General features: G+C 43.3%; 1 protein-coding gene across 1 annotated transcript in view; it reads left to right on the plus strand.

Annotated features, from left to right (window-relative positions):
* AGBL1 (AGBL carboxypeptidase 1) overlaps positions 1-15,486 on the plus strand; it is a 797,337-nt gene that overhangs the window by 71,608 nt on the left and 710,243 nt on the right. Inside the window, exons 2-4 of the mRNA XM_077262682.1 lie at positions 47-110; positions 4,048-4,194; positions 6,201-6,332. Coding sequence (XP_077118797.1) covers positions 47-110; positions 4,048-4,194; positions 6,201-6,332 — 343 coding nt within the window. The remainder of the gene's footprint in view (positions 1-46; positions 111-4,047; positions 4,195-6,200; positions 6,333-15,486) is intronic.

Consider the following 15,486-nt stretch of genomic DNA (forward strand, 5'->3'; position numbering starts at 1 on the left):
TATGTCCCAGAAGGTAAATGTTATGTCTATTTTCTTCTTATAACAGAACTCATGCGAAAAAGATGTAACCCTGAATATCCTGAGTGTATTAAGTGAATTGCTGTCTGCTGGTAAGTGACTGCACCGCATTAGTATCTTATTGCAACTGATGTCTTTAGAAATGATAGGGCTGTAAAAACACATTACTTGCCATATGAAGCAACTGCACTCCCTATACTAAAGATAATGATTCCAATAGACTGTGCTTTCTTTAAAACTAAACAAAAATAGGTTCCCATAATGTCTGAGCCGAACTCATAGAGTTGTTTTACAAAGGGTTATTAACCTTTTAATTACTTCATCATTTTCAAGCGTGGAATATGTTTCCAGCATTGAAAATATTGATTGTTTTCCCTGGATATAGCTAAAAACATTGCTATGTAAAACTTTAGAGGGCATATAACTGAGTTCTTTCTAGTTCTCCCCATTACTTTATTAATTAGTTTGTTTATTTGTATATATTATATCATATTTAGATGTTTTCCCTCCTTCTCAGAAGTATCAATGTAGGAAATAGCTGTAAATACATTAGGAAATCTTTCCACACATACTGTATGGCAACTTGACTCAATTTAACAGACATCAGGAGATCAGGAGGTGTACACTGCAAGATACTTGTAACAATTGCAATTATTTTATCAAGTAGAAAACTGTTCTAATTGTAGAAAATGATTTTGATTGTAGAAATAGTTTATATTCAGTCATTTAAATAATGTTGGCAATGTAGAAGGAAGATAAAGCACTGCATGTTTAAATGTAGCTTTATTGCATTTCTATACAGAGATTGCGGAGACAAAAGTGTCTGACAGCCGATTCGAGAGAAAGTCATGCTTCCTCTGAGACTTCAGAGGAAGCCTGACTCTCACATGATGTGGTTTATAGGCTCAGAGTAAGGCTGGAGTCACATGACAGAGGAATATGGACAAGTACTATGCGAGAGAAAAATCTCATAGCTCTCGGACCAATGATCATCTATGGGGCAGCTCCCTTCACCGTTTTTTTTCTCGGCCACATTATACGTGCGAGTAAAATCACAGCATGCTGCGATTTGCACAGTATATTGGCCGAGACTCGCCAATACAAGTCTATGGGGGTGAGAAAAACTCGCACACCACATGGACCATCAGTGTGACTTGCAAGAAACACGCACAGGTGTCCTTTGAAAAGCCAGCAATTCAGGTGCGGTGTACAGTAAAATCATACTCACAGCTTACAATAAGATAGATATATACACATAGCATAGGTGTATATATATATATATATATATATATATATATATATATATATATATATATATATATATATATATATACACTGCTCAAAAAAAAATAAAGGGAACACTTAAACAACAGAATATAACTCCAAATAAATCAAATGTCTGTGAAATCAAACTGTCCACTTAGGAAGCAATACTGTTTGACAATCAACTTCACATGCTGTTGTGCAAATGGAATAGACAACAGATGGAAATTATTGGCAATTATCAAGACACACTCAATAAAGGAGTGGTTCTGCAGGTGGGGACCACATACCACATCTCAGTACCAATGCTTTCTGGCTGATGTTTTGGTCACTTTTAAATGTTGGTTGTGCTTTCACAATCATGGTAGCATGAGACGGACTCTACAACACACACAAGTGGCTCAGGTAGTGCAGCTCATCCAGGATGGCACATCAATGCGAGCTGTGGCAAGAAGGTTTGCTGTGTCTGTCACCATAGCATCCAGAGGCTGGAGGTGCTACCAGGAGACAGGCCAGTACAGAAGGTGACATGAAGGGGGCCATAGGAGGGCAACAAACCAGCAGCCGGACCGCTATCTCAGCCTTTGTGCTAGCAGGAACAGGAGGAGCACTGCCAGAGCCCTGCAAAATGACCTCCAGCAGGCCACAGATGTGCATGTGTCTGCATAAATGGTTAGAAAAAGACTCCAAGAGGGTGGTCTGAGTGCCTGACGTCCACAGATGGGGTTGTGCTCACAGCCCAACACCGTGCAGGATGCTTGGCATTTGCCACAGAACACCAGGATTGTCAAATTCGCCACTGGTGCCCTGTGCTCTTCACAGATGAAAGCAGGTTCACACTGAGCACATGTGACAGACGTGACAGAGTCTGCAGATGCCATGGAGAGCGATCTGCTTTCTGCAACATCCTTCAGCATGACCGGTTTGGCAGTGGGTCAGTAATGATATAGGGTGGCATTTCTTTGGAGGGCCACACAGCCCTCTATGTGCTTGCAAGAGGTAGTCTGACTGCCATTAGGTACCGAGATGAGATCCTCAGAATCTTTGTGAGACCATATGCTGGTGTGGTTGGCCCTGGGTTCCTCCTAATGCAGGACAATGCCAGACCTCATGTGGCTGGAGTGTGTCAAATAGCACATAGCCTTAAAGAGTATCTTTAAGCAGTTTTAGTATGTCAAACTGCAGACATCATGGAATAATAGTTACAAAGCTGTATACAATAGTTTTTATTTTTTAATTTCTCCTCTCCATTGTGGAGATATTAGCTCACAAAATTTAGGTTATAATTTACAGTTTATTATAGTTCAACAGAGAGTTCCCACTGGGGGTGTGTACTTCTTCCCCTTAATGAAGTTGACCAATCATAAGGCAGCAGCATACAAGGGGAAAACATACCCCTACCACCACAATAGCTTAGAACAGATTTCTCAGTATGAGATATATAATGACAGGCAGTATGCGCTTCTCACTGGTCTCACTGCAGAACTGTATGTGAATGCAAAGTGGAGGGAGCAGAGCAAAGATGAATGTCATTACAAACACCTTTCAGCTTTTATCTCATGGCAGTCAGTGATATGGGAGGGAGATACATTAGAGCAGCAGCTGAACAGTTGTTTGTAATGAGATAAACCTCAGCTTTGCTGCATAAATCCTCCCCACACACTGACTGCCATGAGATAAAAGGTGAAAAATGTTGAGGGTGCAGGAACTCTCTGCCAACACTACTTTCTGTACACGGAAATGTTTAGTTCTCATCTGAACAGGACCTTAACCCCTTAGTGACGGAGCCAAATTTTTGAAATCTGACCAGTGTCACTTTATGTGGTAATAACTCTGAAACGCTTCAACAAATCCCAGTGATTTTGAGATTGTTTTTTCGTGACATATTATACTTTATTATAATGGTAAATTTAGGTCAATATGTTTAGTGTTTATTTATAAAAAATATCAAAAATTTGAGAATGTTAAAAAATTAGCAATTTTCAAAATTTGAATGATTATCCCTTTAATCCAGATAGTCATACCACAGCAAACCATTATTAAATAACAATTCCCACATGTCTGCTTTACACTAGCACCATTTGTAAAATGTTATTTTATTTTGTTAGCATTTTAGGAGGTTTAAAAATGTAGCAGTAATTTTTCATTTGTTCAAGGAAATTTACAAAATTTATTTTTTTAGGGACCTATCCATGTTTGAAGTACCTTTAGGGGTCCCATATATTGGAAAACCCTCAAAAGTGATACCATTTTAAAAACAACACCCCCTGACATATTGAAAACTGCTGTCAGGTAGTTTATTAACTCTTCAGGTGCTTTACAGGAATTAATGCAAAGTGGCATGACAGAAATGAAAATGTGTATTTTTACCACCTAAATGTCGCTAACTTCTGAACAGGTTACTAGAGCTGTCAGACTCTAAGGCCGCTATTTGGTCATGAATTGTCATCGCAAACATCTGGACTACACAATCATGATCTGATGGCACCAATTTGGATAAAGAGGAAGCCCTCACACTCTGTTAACCATTTATAATGATGTAGTCACTATTGACAGCAGCATCTAAGGGGTTAAACAGATATAGATGGTGCAAACACTGATCGTGGCTGATGCAGCAAGTTGTCAGCTATAGTGTACAGCCGACAGCTGCTGGATTGTCACCTGAATGGGGATGCTATTCTCTTATATCTCAGGTCAGTTAAAAGACGTATTGGCTGTCATTAAGGGGTTAAATATACATTTGTTCTACATATTTTATTCCTACAGGAACTCACCGCAGGATTCACTACATGATATCCAAGGGTGGCAGTGAAGCCCTTCTTCAAACCCTGGTAAATTTGGCAAGATCAGATTCCCTTGATTATAGTCTATTATTACCCCTCCTTCGCCTGATGGTCAAGGTAGGCCAGAGAGGTACTGTATGTCAGATTTCTTACTTTCATATTTTATTCCCTTTCAATAATTTTCCTATTACCTTATATTTAATCAAATCAACTTTACAGTACATCGAACTTTCAGTTATAAAATGCATTTTTTCATGGATAGATATAATCTCATTAGCTGAAATGATCAATTCATAGAGGCAGGAAAGATCTGCAAATAGTATAGTGATCCCTTTCCCAATATTTGACATTAGAACAGTTTACTTCACTGTACAGTAATAGTCAGAATAATACCATTTTAAGTTTGTTTTCTGTGGAAGATTGGCCGTGGTCATAGTGTAGAAGTGTGTGGGATAACATATTTTTATGTATGATAGGCTAGAAATGTTATAGATATGTTTACTGTATTATGTTCATATTTTCCTGGATAGGGGTGGCGACTATTTATTTATTAAAGTGTCATGCTTGTTTCTTGATCGCTTGCAGCAGAATGTCTGCCTGCCTCTAAATTCTCCTTACTCCCCACCATCTCCTCTCCATAGAACTTTATGAGCACCAACTATCATCTTCTATCTCAGTAATGGGAACATCTGTCTTCACTGAATTTTAACCAAGAATTGAGAGTGAAAGGTCAATCTAGGAGGACAGAAACAGATTTTTCTAATAAAGGCGTATTACAAAGTTGCTTTTTTTCATATATACTATTGATTTATGAAAAAAAAATCAAAGTGAAAATTACCCTCTAAGCCTTAAACTAGTCAAATAAAACAGGCAGGGTGTTGTTATAGATGCTGGAGTGTAGGTGTAAGGCCCATCTTACACCTATTGTTAACTGCAAGGCCTCTGGAGACGGCTGGAGACCTGTTAAATAGGGTCAAATGAGCACCAGAAAGAAAGGTTAGGCTAGTACCTGAGTAAATATGAATTATCCTGTGAGTTGTTCATTGTAGGACCTCCAGGGTGATGAAGTTTTCGAGTAACCTACCAAAAATCCTCACCAATGTCTACCATGTATGCTTTATACTTCAGATGTATGACACAGACAATAAAACTAGAGGAAGCACTTGCAAAATAAATGTTAAAAATTCCCAAAAATTCCAAATGCCAAAGCACTTGTAAAAAAGTTCCAAATCAAGAACATTTTTTAATAGCTTATTTTAAGTGCTTAAAGGGAACCTGTCACCTCAAATTGGCGGTATATGAAAATGATTTGTTACTGGTCCGATGGGCGGCGTATCCTCTTCATTTCTCCACCCCGTCCTTCCCTGTTTTCCGCAATATTTTAGGGAATAAGAGTATGCGTCCATAGTTGGCGCGTGCGCCATGCAGTCTTCGGTGGCGCACGCGCAGTATGCTTTGCCCTACTGTGGGCAAAGCCGAAAAGCATTACTGTGCATGCGCCCACGCACTATGTCCCGGAACACAGCGAATTACTGCTCACGCGCCAACTATGGCGCACGCATACTCTTATTCCCTAAAATATTGCGGAAAACCGGAACGGACATGGTGGAGAAATGAAGAGGATGCGCCGCCCATCGGACCGGTAACAAATCATTTTAATATCCCGCCAATTTGAGGAGACAGGTTCCCTTTAAGATTGACAAGCCTGACAAACATGCCAGCATAGAGCAGAGAGGGACAAGGCAGAGTTCACTTGACTAGGCCTGAGTTGCAGAATGAGAGACAGTCCTATGATCTCCCACATGTAAATATTGGTGGTGTATTCTGATTTGCAAATATGATTAGAGTTAATATTCACTCCATGAATGACGATTTTACTTACGGTACATCTTATCTATACATTATGTAAATAGTGATTTATGCAAGTTCTCTGCTTACATGGGGGCGTCAATGAATATAAATACAGCAAATCTTGACATTCTGGAAATGTTATTGTTGCCCTTTGCATTTGACAACAACGTTGGTCCCATGTTTATAGCAAAAGGACAAGTATATGAGAGCAGTAAGCCAAGCCAAGGCTAATAGCAGAGATATAATGATAAAATGCAGATTATGTATGTTTCCTGTCTATTGTAGATGCAAACTTTGGAGAAAAAGCACAGAAACTAGAAGCCACTGATGTTACCCTGAGTTTAATAAGAAGAAATCTGACAAAGTCTGATAATATTACCCTCTGTATCCATGCTATTCAGATCTATGCCTCCAATGGTATGTATGTCTATATCGGTCCTAAATTTGTGACTTTAAACATTGAATAGAGCTGATTAGATGTTATAATACGTAGCTCCAATGCTCCTGTAACCTGTCCTTGGGCATCATAGGAGACTTTCATATTTACTGTGTATTTTGCTATGCATAAAGTACAATTGATGAAACGATTGCAGGTTCAAGTATCCTAAAGGGAGAAACATATAAAGTAAAAAAAATAATACCGGTAGTTCTTAAAATAAAACAAAAATATAAAAATTTAAATCAAACCTATAGCACCAGTCAGAGATATATATATATATACTGTATATATATATATATATATATATATATATATATATATATATATATATATATATATATATATATATATATATATATAGTTGAAACTAGAAGTTTACGTACACTATATAAAAAGACACATATCCATGTTTTTCTCAATATCTGACATGAAATCAGAATAACCCTTTCCCGTTTTAGGTCAATTAGGATTACCATAATTATTAATATTTGCCAAATGCCACAATAATGAGAGAATGTTTTAAGACATTTTTATTACTTATTGCAAAATCAGAAGCTTACATACATTTCATTTTTACATACAATAATTTTCATTAGTTTTTTTGTTGCATTTTTTGCCCTTATTTGTGGGTCATGTTTTAAATAAAGCTGCCTTGGTTTTGATACTTTCTGTTTTTTTGCTCTGACAAAACTTTATTGCTTTAATTATGTGTTGACTGCATGTGTTTTTTATTAGTTTCCACCACGAAAACACACTAAAAATGCAATTATGTTTTTTTATCTATGGAATTTCAGCACCTAATGGAAATCGTTGGGGAAATTACGCACAGAAAACTCAGTGTCCCCACAAGAGAAATTGGGATGTACAGGATTTGAAACACACATCACAGATCAGTTGATGCTGAGTAAAAAAGAACAGTGGGCATGAGACTTCTATAAATCCCATCCACTTTGCTGGAAATGTAAGACGCTGTGTTTTTGACATGGCAAAAATTTGCAGTTACAAATGCACCAAAACCTCATTGTGGGAATGAAGGGGGCTCAAAGTCGGCACTGACTTCTGTTCACCCTGAAACCCCTCTTATAAGTAGATATTATTCCCATGTGTGCTGTTCTTTTGTGCCAACTCAGCAGATTCTTGTGGGCTGGGAGACTGCTACATCTTTGTCCTTGGGACCGGGAATGGTAACATACACACCAGGAGACCTTGAGTTCGGTTTGGTTTTACTGTACAGTTCAGATACATTTGGCTGCGGCATGCAGATTGGGGCAGAGCTCTATCCGGCTGATGTTCCCATTAAACAGTACACTTCAAGGTCCAGCCTCCGGTCTGCTTGAACTGTACCCACCTCAACTTCTCCTGTTGGCACTAGGGACTCCCCATCCAGCAACCCAACTTTCCTGAGGCCCACCACAATTTTCTCTTGCTCTTCCCTGAGCAGCCTCTTCCTCTTAAGAGAGATATATATCTTGGTACCGTGTTAGCCAGTGGATAGAAAAATATTTAGAATTGATGAAGATGCCTGATGAAGAGACCTGCGTAGTCTCGAAAGCTTGCAATTTGTTACCATCTTTTCAGTTAGCCATTAAAAGGTATCAGCTACTGAGGACTCTCAATTCTAAATATTTTTCTTGGGAGAGAATGAGATATGGACTCCAATGCCTCTTCCGGATTATAGGCCCCAGACAGTCCAGGGACTATATGCTAGACTCTCTTTGCGCCTCCCTACTGTCTGGAAGCTTTGTACTGTTAGGGTCTATCGCAGCTTGTACATGAACTTTCAATAACACTGTCTCAGACTCACTACACTACAGAAAGTGCTTCCCCTGTTTATTTGCCATAACCCTTCCCAGTATGTAGGCTATTCCCAAATCATTTAACTGTTTGCTCCCCAGTATGTGCTAAATATATCCCTACAACCTTCCACTGGTTTCCTTATTGGATAGTCCTCCCCAACCATCAGGGACAGCCTTGAGGTTAAACCTCCAGGAAACCAAACACAAACCGGCCGTAAGGATAAAATCAACTCTTTATATATAAACAACATACAGTGGGTATGGAAAGTATTCAGACACCTTTACATTTTTCACTCTTTGTTTCATTGCAGCCATTTTGTAAATTCCAAAAAGTTATTTTTTTCTCTCATTAATGTACACTCTGCACCCCATCTTGACTGAAAAAAAATAGAAATGTAGAAATTTTTGCAAATTAATTAAAACAGAAAAACTGAAATATTACATGGTCACAAGTATTCAGACCCTTTGCTCAGTATTGAATAGAAGCACCCTTTCGAGCTAGTGCAGCCACGAGTCTTTTTGGGAAGAATGCAACAAGTTTTTCACACCTGGATTTGGGGATCTGTTGTGAACTCCGTTTTCAGGCTCCCTCTTGTGGTCACAGATGGTATTGCGTGACTTTGGTTTTTTGGCTCCCCCTGGTGGTTTGGTTTATTATCCTGTGGGTCTGCTGGATCAGCTGCCTCGTTATTCACCAGGGAGGCTCCTATTTAGCTCTGCTTCACTTCCACTTGTTGCCGGCTGTCAATGTATTCAGTGCTATTCTGATTACTCCTGATTATCTCGTTTTCTGCCTCTTCAGGATAAGCTAAGTTCTGTTTGAATATTTTTTGCTCATCTGCCTGCAATATGATTTCTGTGTATGATGAGTCTAGTCCAGCTTGCTAACATGTGATTTCTTTTTGCTGGTAAGCTCTGGGGTACGGAGTTGCTTCCCCCGCCCCGTTAGTTGGTGCGGGGGCTCGAGCAATCTCTGCATGGATATTTTGAATAGGGTTTTTTATTGACCGCACAGTTTCCTTCCTATTTTCTGCTATCTAGTATTAGCGGGCCTCATTTGCTAAATCTGATTTCATCTCTGCGTTTGTGCTTTCCCCTTAACTCACCGTTAATATTTGTGGGGGGCTATTCTATATCTTTGGGGTCATTCCACTGAGGCAAGTGAGGACTTACTTTCCCTCCAGGAATAGTCAGTTTCTCAGGCCGTGACGAGACGTCCAGGATTTTTAGGTAACGTTCCACGGCTGCCTATAGTTGTTTGCGGATAGGATCAGGTTGCAGTCAATCTAGTTACCACTTCCCCAGACCTAGTAGTCTGTTCAGTTACTTAGCTAGACCGACCTGCGATCCTTGCCACTAGGATCATAACAGGGATCCTCTATCATTCTTCCTTGCAGATCCTTTCCAGTTCCATCAGGTTGGATGGTGAACGTTGGTGGACAGCCATTTTCAGTTCTCTCCAGAGATGCTCAATTGGGTTTAGTTCAGGGATCTGGCTGGGCCTGTCAAAAATGATCACAGAGTTGTTCTGAAGCCACTCCTTTGCTATTTTAGCTGTGTGCTTAGGGTCATTGTCTTGTTGGAAGGTGTACCTTCAGCCAAGTCTGAGATCCAGAGCACTCTGGAAGAGGTTTTCATCCAGGCTATCCCTGTACTTGGCCACATTTATGTTTCCTTCAATGGAAACCAGTCATCCTGTCCCTGCAGCTGAAAAGCTTCCACATAGCATGATGCTGCCACCATTATGTTTCACTGTTGGGATTGTATTGGGCAGGTGATGAGCAGTGCCTGATTTTCTCCACACATACCGCTTAGAATTCTCCCCAAAAATGTCTATCTTCATCTCACCAGACCAGAGAATCTTATTTCTCATAGCCTGGAAGTCCTTTCTGTGTTTTTAAGTAAACTCTATGCAGGTTTTCATATGTCTTGCACTGAGGAGAGGCTTCCGTCAGGCCACTCCGCCTTAAAGGCCCGACTGGTGGAGGACTGCAGTGATAGTTGACTTTGTGGAACTTTCTCCCATCTCCTTACTTCATCTCTGAAGCTCAGCCACAGTGATCTTAAGGTTCTTTGTTACCTCTCTCACCAAGGCTCTTCTCCCGCGATTCTTCAGTTTGGCTGGATAGCCAGGTCTAGGAAGACTTCTGGTGGTCTTAAACTTCTTCCATTTAAGGATTATGGAGGCCACTGTGCTCTTAGGAACCTTGAGTACTGCAGAAATTCTGTTGTAACCTTGGCCAGATCTATGCCTTGCCACAATTCTGTCTCTCAGCTCCTTGGCCCATTCCTTGACCTCATGATTCTAATTTGGTCTGGCATGCACTGTGAGCTGTGAGGTCTTATATAGAGAGGTGTGTGCCTTTCCAAATCAAGTCTTATCAGTTTAATTAAACACAGCTGGACTCCATTGAAAGAGTAGAACAATCTCAAGGAGGATCTCAAGGAAATGAACAGCATGTGACTTAAATATGAGTTTCTGCGCAAAGGGTCTGAATTAGTGTTGAGCATTCCAATACCGCAAGTATCGGGTATCGGCCGATACTTAGCGGTATCGGAATTCCGATACCGAGATCCGATACTTGCCGCGTATCGGATACCGGAATCGGAAGTTCCCAGGATTCAAACTGCACAAATTTGCACGAATTCAGCCAATGAGAATGATTCCAAGTGTGGGCACATCCTGTTCAGCATGGAGGGCATGAAACTACTGGCAAGGCTGTGATTGGCTGCTGAAATGATGTCATGCTGCAGTTTAAAAGTCGCTGGCGACATTTTGCGCTCACTCTGCTGTGAATTCAGTTAGTGACAGGACGCTGTTTGCTGACCGAGGGCCAGTTTAGAGATAGCGATTTGCTTCATTGTTCTTTTTCAAGGCTAATTTAGCAACCGCTGTGTTCACCTACTAATCACCTTGCTTTTGCCTTGCAGCGCTGTTTTAACAGTGATCTGCAAGGTCTGTGTGTGTGTGTGTGTGTGTGTGTGAGTGCAGCCCACTCTCTAGTCTGTGTGCAGCCATAGCTGGTTGTATTCAGTTCAGGGAGGGTGGTTCATTGCCTCATACTGTTCTAATTTTTTTTTTTTTTGCAAATAGTGTAGTCTGCTGCTCATTTTTTCTAATAATTCCTATTAGTGACTTTCCACCCGTATCCAGCTAACTTGTGGAAAAACACTACATAGGATAAAGTAGAGGAGGTTTTTGGGCCTTGCAGGGCCGTTTACGGCTGTCTGCACGGTCTCCGTGTGACTGCAGCTCGCCCTGTAGTCTGTGAGCAGCCATATCCTGGTTGTATCCAGCTCAGGGTTCTTAACTGCGTCATACCGTAAAATCCAATTTCCTTTTGTTTTAAGTAGTGCAGGCTGCTGCACATTTTTTCAAAAAATTCCTATTAGTGTCTTTCCACCCGTATCCAGCTAACTTGTGGAAAAACACTACATAGGATAAAGTAGAGGAGGTTTTTGGGGCCTTGCAGCGCCGTTTACGGCTGTCTGCACGGTCTCCGTGTGACTGCAGGTCGCCCTGTAGTCTGTGAGCAGCCATAGCCTGGTTGTATCCAGCTCAGGGCTCTTCACTGCGTCATACCGTAAAATCAATTTTCCTTTTGTTTTAAGTAGTGCAGGCTGCTGCACATTTTTTCAAAAAATTCCTACTAGTGTCTTTCCACCCGTATCCAGCTAACTTGTGGAAAAACACTACATAGGATAACGTAGAGGAGGTTTTTTGGGCCTTGCAGCGCCGTTTACGGCTGTCTGCACGGTCTCCGTGTGACTGCAGCTCGCCCTGTAGTCTGTGAGCAGCCATAGCCTGGTTGTATCCAGCTCAGGGTTCTTCACTGCGTCATACCGTAAAATCAATTTTCCTTTTGTTTTAAGTAGTGCAGGCTGCTGCACATTTTTCCAAAAAATTCCTTTTAGTGTCTTTCCACCCGTATCCAGCTAACTTGTGGAAAAACACTACATAGGATAACGTAGAGGAGGGTTTTTGGGCCTTGCAGCGCCGTTTACGGCTGTCTGCACGGTCTCCGTGTGAGTGCAGCTCTCTCTGTTGTCAGTTCAGCCCCCCAAAAATAAATAAATAATAAAGTTCACCAAACACACCACTTTACATTTCTGTAGGCCACATTAGCTCATATTAAAGTCTAGTCCACACTTTAGAAAATTAGTGTTTCTTATACCTGTTAGGACTCGGAGCTGTTCAGGAATAAGCACACAAAGCTGTTAGTACTTTTCTGCTTATCTTTATCAGTCAACCAAGATGAAGAAGGCAGGGAGTAAGGCACGTGGGCTTGGGCATGGAGCAGGGAGAGGACGTGGGGATTCTGTGCCTGCTGTGGGCACCGGTGACTCATCAGCACCCAGTTTCACCAGGGAACAGTCCTTCATGCGCAGCTTTGTCGTGGAGCGCCATACACCGCTGCTGCGTGAAGAACAAATTGAAGCCGTTGTCGGATGGATGGCAGCTAATGCATCGACTTCAATTAGTGCCACATCCTCTCAGACAGAGAGCACTGGAGAGCACCCATCTGTCTCTTCACCACCTGCCAAATTGCCCAGGCAGACAGAGAGCCCAGGACAGGAGCCGTCTCTACTAGGGTTGAGCGAAACGGGTCGGCAATTTTCAGAAGTCGCCGACTTTTGGCAAAGTCGGGATTCATGAAACCCGACCCGACCCCTGTGTGGGGTCGGCCATGAAGTCGGCGATCTTCTGAATCTGGAATCGGAATTCCGATACCGATTCCCGATATGTTTAAGATATCGGGAATTGGTATCGGAATTCAGATTTAAGTGTAAAATAAAGAATGAAAATAAAAAATATCGCTATACTTACACTCTGATGCGCCCTGGTACTAAGCGGGAACCTTCCTTCCTTAGAATCAGCCTTCCAGGACCTTGCGGTGATGTCGCGGGGACGTCGCGGCTTGTGATTGGTCGCGCGAGCGGTCACATGGGCGGCCGCGCGACCAATCACAAGCCGCGACGTCACCGTGACGTCACCGTAGGTCCTGGAAGGGCTGATTCTTAGGAAGGAAGGCTGCCGGAAAGAAGCAGGGCATGTCCGAGGGTGAGTATATACCTAATAGGAATATACTCACCCTCGGCTTCTTTCCGGCAGCCTTCCTTCCTAAGAATCAGCCCTTCCAGGACCTTCGGTGACGTCACGGTGACGTCGCGGCTTGTGATTGGTCGCGCGAGCGGTCACATGGGCGGCCGCGCGACCAATCACAAGCCGCGACGTCCCCGCAAGGTCCTGGAAGGCTGATTCTAAGGAAGGAAGGTTCCCGCTTAGTACCAGGGCGCATCAGAGTGTAAGTATAGCGATATTTTTTATTTTAATTCTTTATTTTACACTTAAATATGGATCCCAGGGCCTGAAGGAGAGTTTCCGCTCCTTCAGACCCTGGGAACCATTGGAAACCCAATGCACTGCATTGGGTTTCGAGTTTCGGCCGACCCCGACCCCGACTTTTTTATAGGATCGGCCGATTTCACTCGACCCGACTTTTGAAAAAGTCGGGTTTCGTGAAACCTGACCCGATCCTATAAAAGTAAAGGTCGCTCGACCCTAGTCTCTACTTCTGTTCTCTGAATCTCTTGGCTTGGAAACAGGGGGCCAGCCAAGCAGCATTGGAGAAATGGAAGAAGAGGCAGGGTGCAGTGATGCCCAACAGCTTTTTCTCTCTTCCTCTGAAGAGGCGGGTGGGCCAGTGCCTTTGGTCACCACATCGCAGGACGCATCCGCTGATGACACTCAGGTGCCACTTTCTGGTGCGTGCTCTGCTGCTGAGACTACCCAGGAGGAGCAGTTGATGGCAGAGGGTAGTGTAGATGATGAGGTCCTTGATCCATCTTGGCGTGAGGGACAGGAAGGTGGTGGGAGCAGCTCTGAGGAAGAGATTCCCCGAACGGGCGAAAGAGGGAGAGGGAGGGGGAAGACTGCGGATCCTGCAGCCTCCACTTTGGCACCCGTTAGGAGCATGTCTCTTCCAAAAGCCAAAAAGGGCGCTCCCAAGACTTGCAGTGCCTGGTCCTTTTTTGACACAGTTGCAGATGACATTTGCTATGTCAAATGCAAGGTGTGTCATCACAAAGTCAAAACATGTGGAAACATGTGCGCACCAGGCACGCGGCGGAGTTAGAAAAACACACTGAAGAGCTAGGCCAACCAACAGCGGCAGCTACCACCTCTTCAGCTTGTGTTGCCTCTTCCTCCAGCTCACACGCAGCTGGTTCGGCTTCCTCCCAGGATCGCCGTGGAAGAACCTCTGGCCCTGTTGTCCAGAGACCCACTGTAATTCCACCCGCAGCACCACGTTCCCAGTCATCCACACACTCCCAGCCCAGTCTACAGCCATCGGTAGTACAGGCATGGGAGAAAAGGCGGCCTTTCTCGTCAAACCACCCACGAGCACAGGCTCTGACTGCAGGCATTGCCAAACTTCTGTCACTGGAAATGCTGTCATTCAGGCTGGTGGAGACTGACAGCTTCCGTGACTTGATGTCATTGGCAGTCCCACAGTACAATGTGCCCAGCCGCTTTTACTTCAGCAGGCAAGCTGTCCCTGCCCTGCACAAGCATGTGGAGGGACACATAAAACACGTGCTACTGAACACCGTCAGTAGCAAGGTCCACCTCACCACCGATGCGTGTACCAGTCAACATGGACAGGGGCGATACCTTTCCCTCACTGCCCATTGGGTTAATGTTGTTGAGCCGGGTACAGATCGTGCGAGTGGCGCAGGACGTGTCCTGCCCACTCCAAGGATTGCAGGAATCCATTCTGTACGCATTGACTCCTCCTCTTACACCAGTTCCTCAGAATCATCACTGCAGGAGCCGTCACAGTCCACCTCCACATGGACCTGTGATGAACGTTTACCTGTTACGACCGACATGAGCACAGCCGTGGCCAAACATCAACAGGCCGTCTTGAAATTCATTTCTTTGGGGAATCGAAGCCACACAGCGCAGGAGCTCTGGAATGCCATCAAGCAGGAGAGCGATGTGTGGTTTGTGCCAGCGAATCTCCAGCCAGGCATGGTAGTGTGTGATAATGGCCGAAATCTGGTGGCAGCTCTGGGCCTCGGCAACCTCACTCACATCCCATGTCTGGCACATGTGCTCAATTTGGTCGTGCAGAGTTTTTTGAGGGACTATCCGGATCTTGATGCACTGCTGCACAAGGTCCGCCTAGAGTGTGCTCACTTGCGGCGTTCCAGCACAGCAAAATCGCACATTGCGGCTCTGCAGCGCCGACAACGCCTGCCGGAACATCGCATCATATGTGACCTACCTACCAGGTGGAATTCCACGTTACATATGTTGGAGCAGTTGTGT

This window comes from Ranitomeya variabilis, chromosome 5, assembly GCF_051348905.1.
Source record: "Ranitomeya variabilis isolate aRanVar5 chromosome 5, aRanVar5.hap1, whole genome shotgun sequence".
NCBI classification, from domain to species: domain Eukaryota; kingdom Metazoa; phylum Chordata; class Amphibia; order Anura; family Dendrobatidae; genus Ranitomeya; species Ranitomeya variabilis.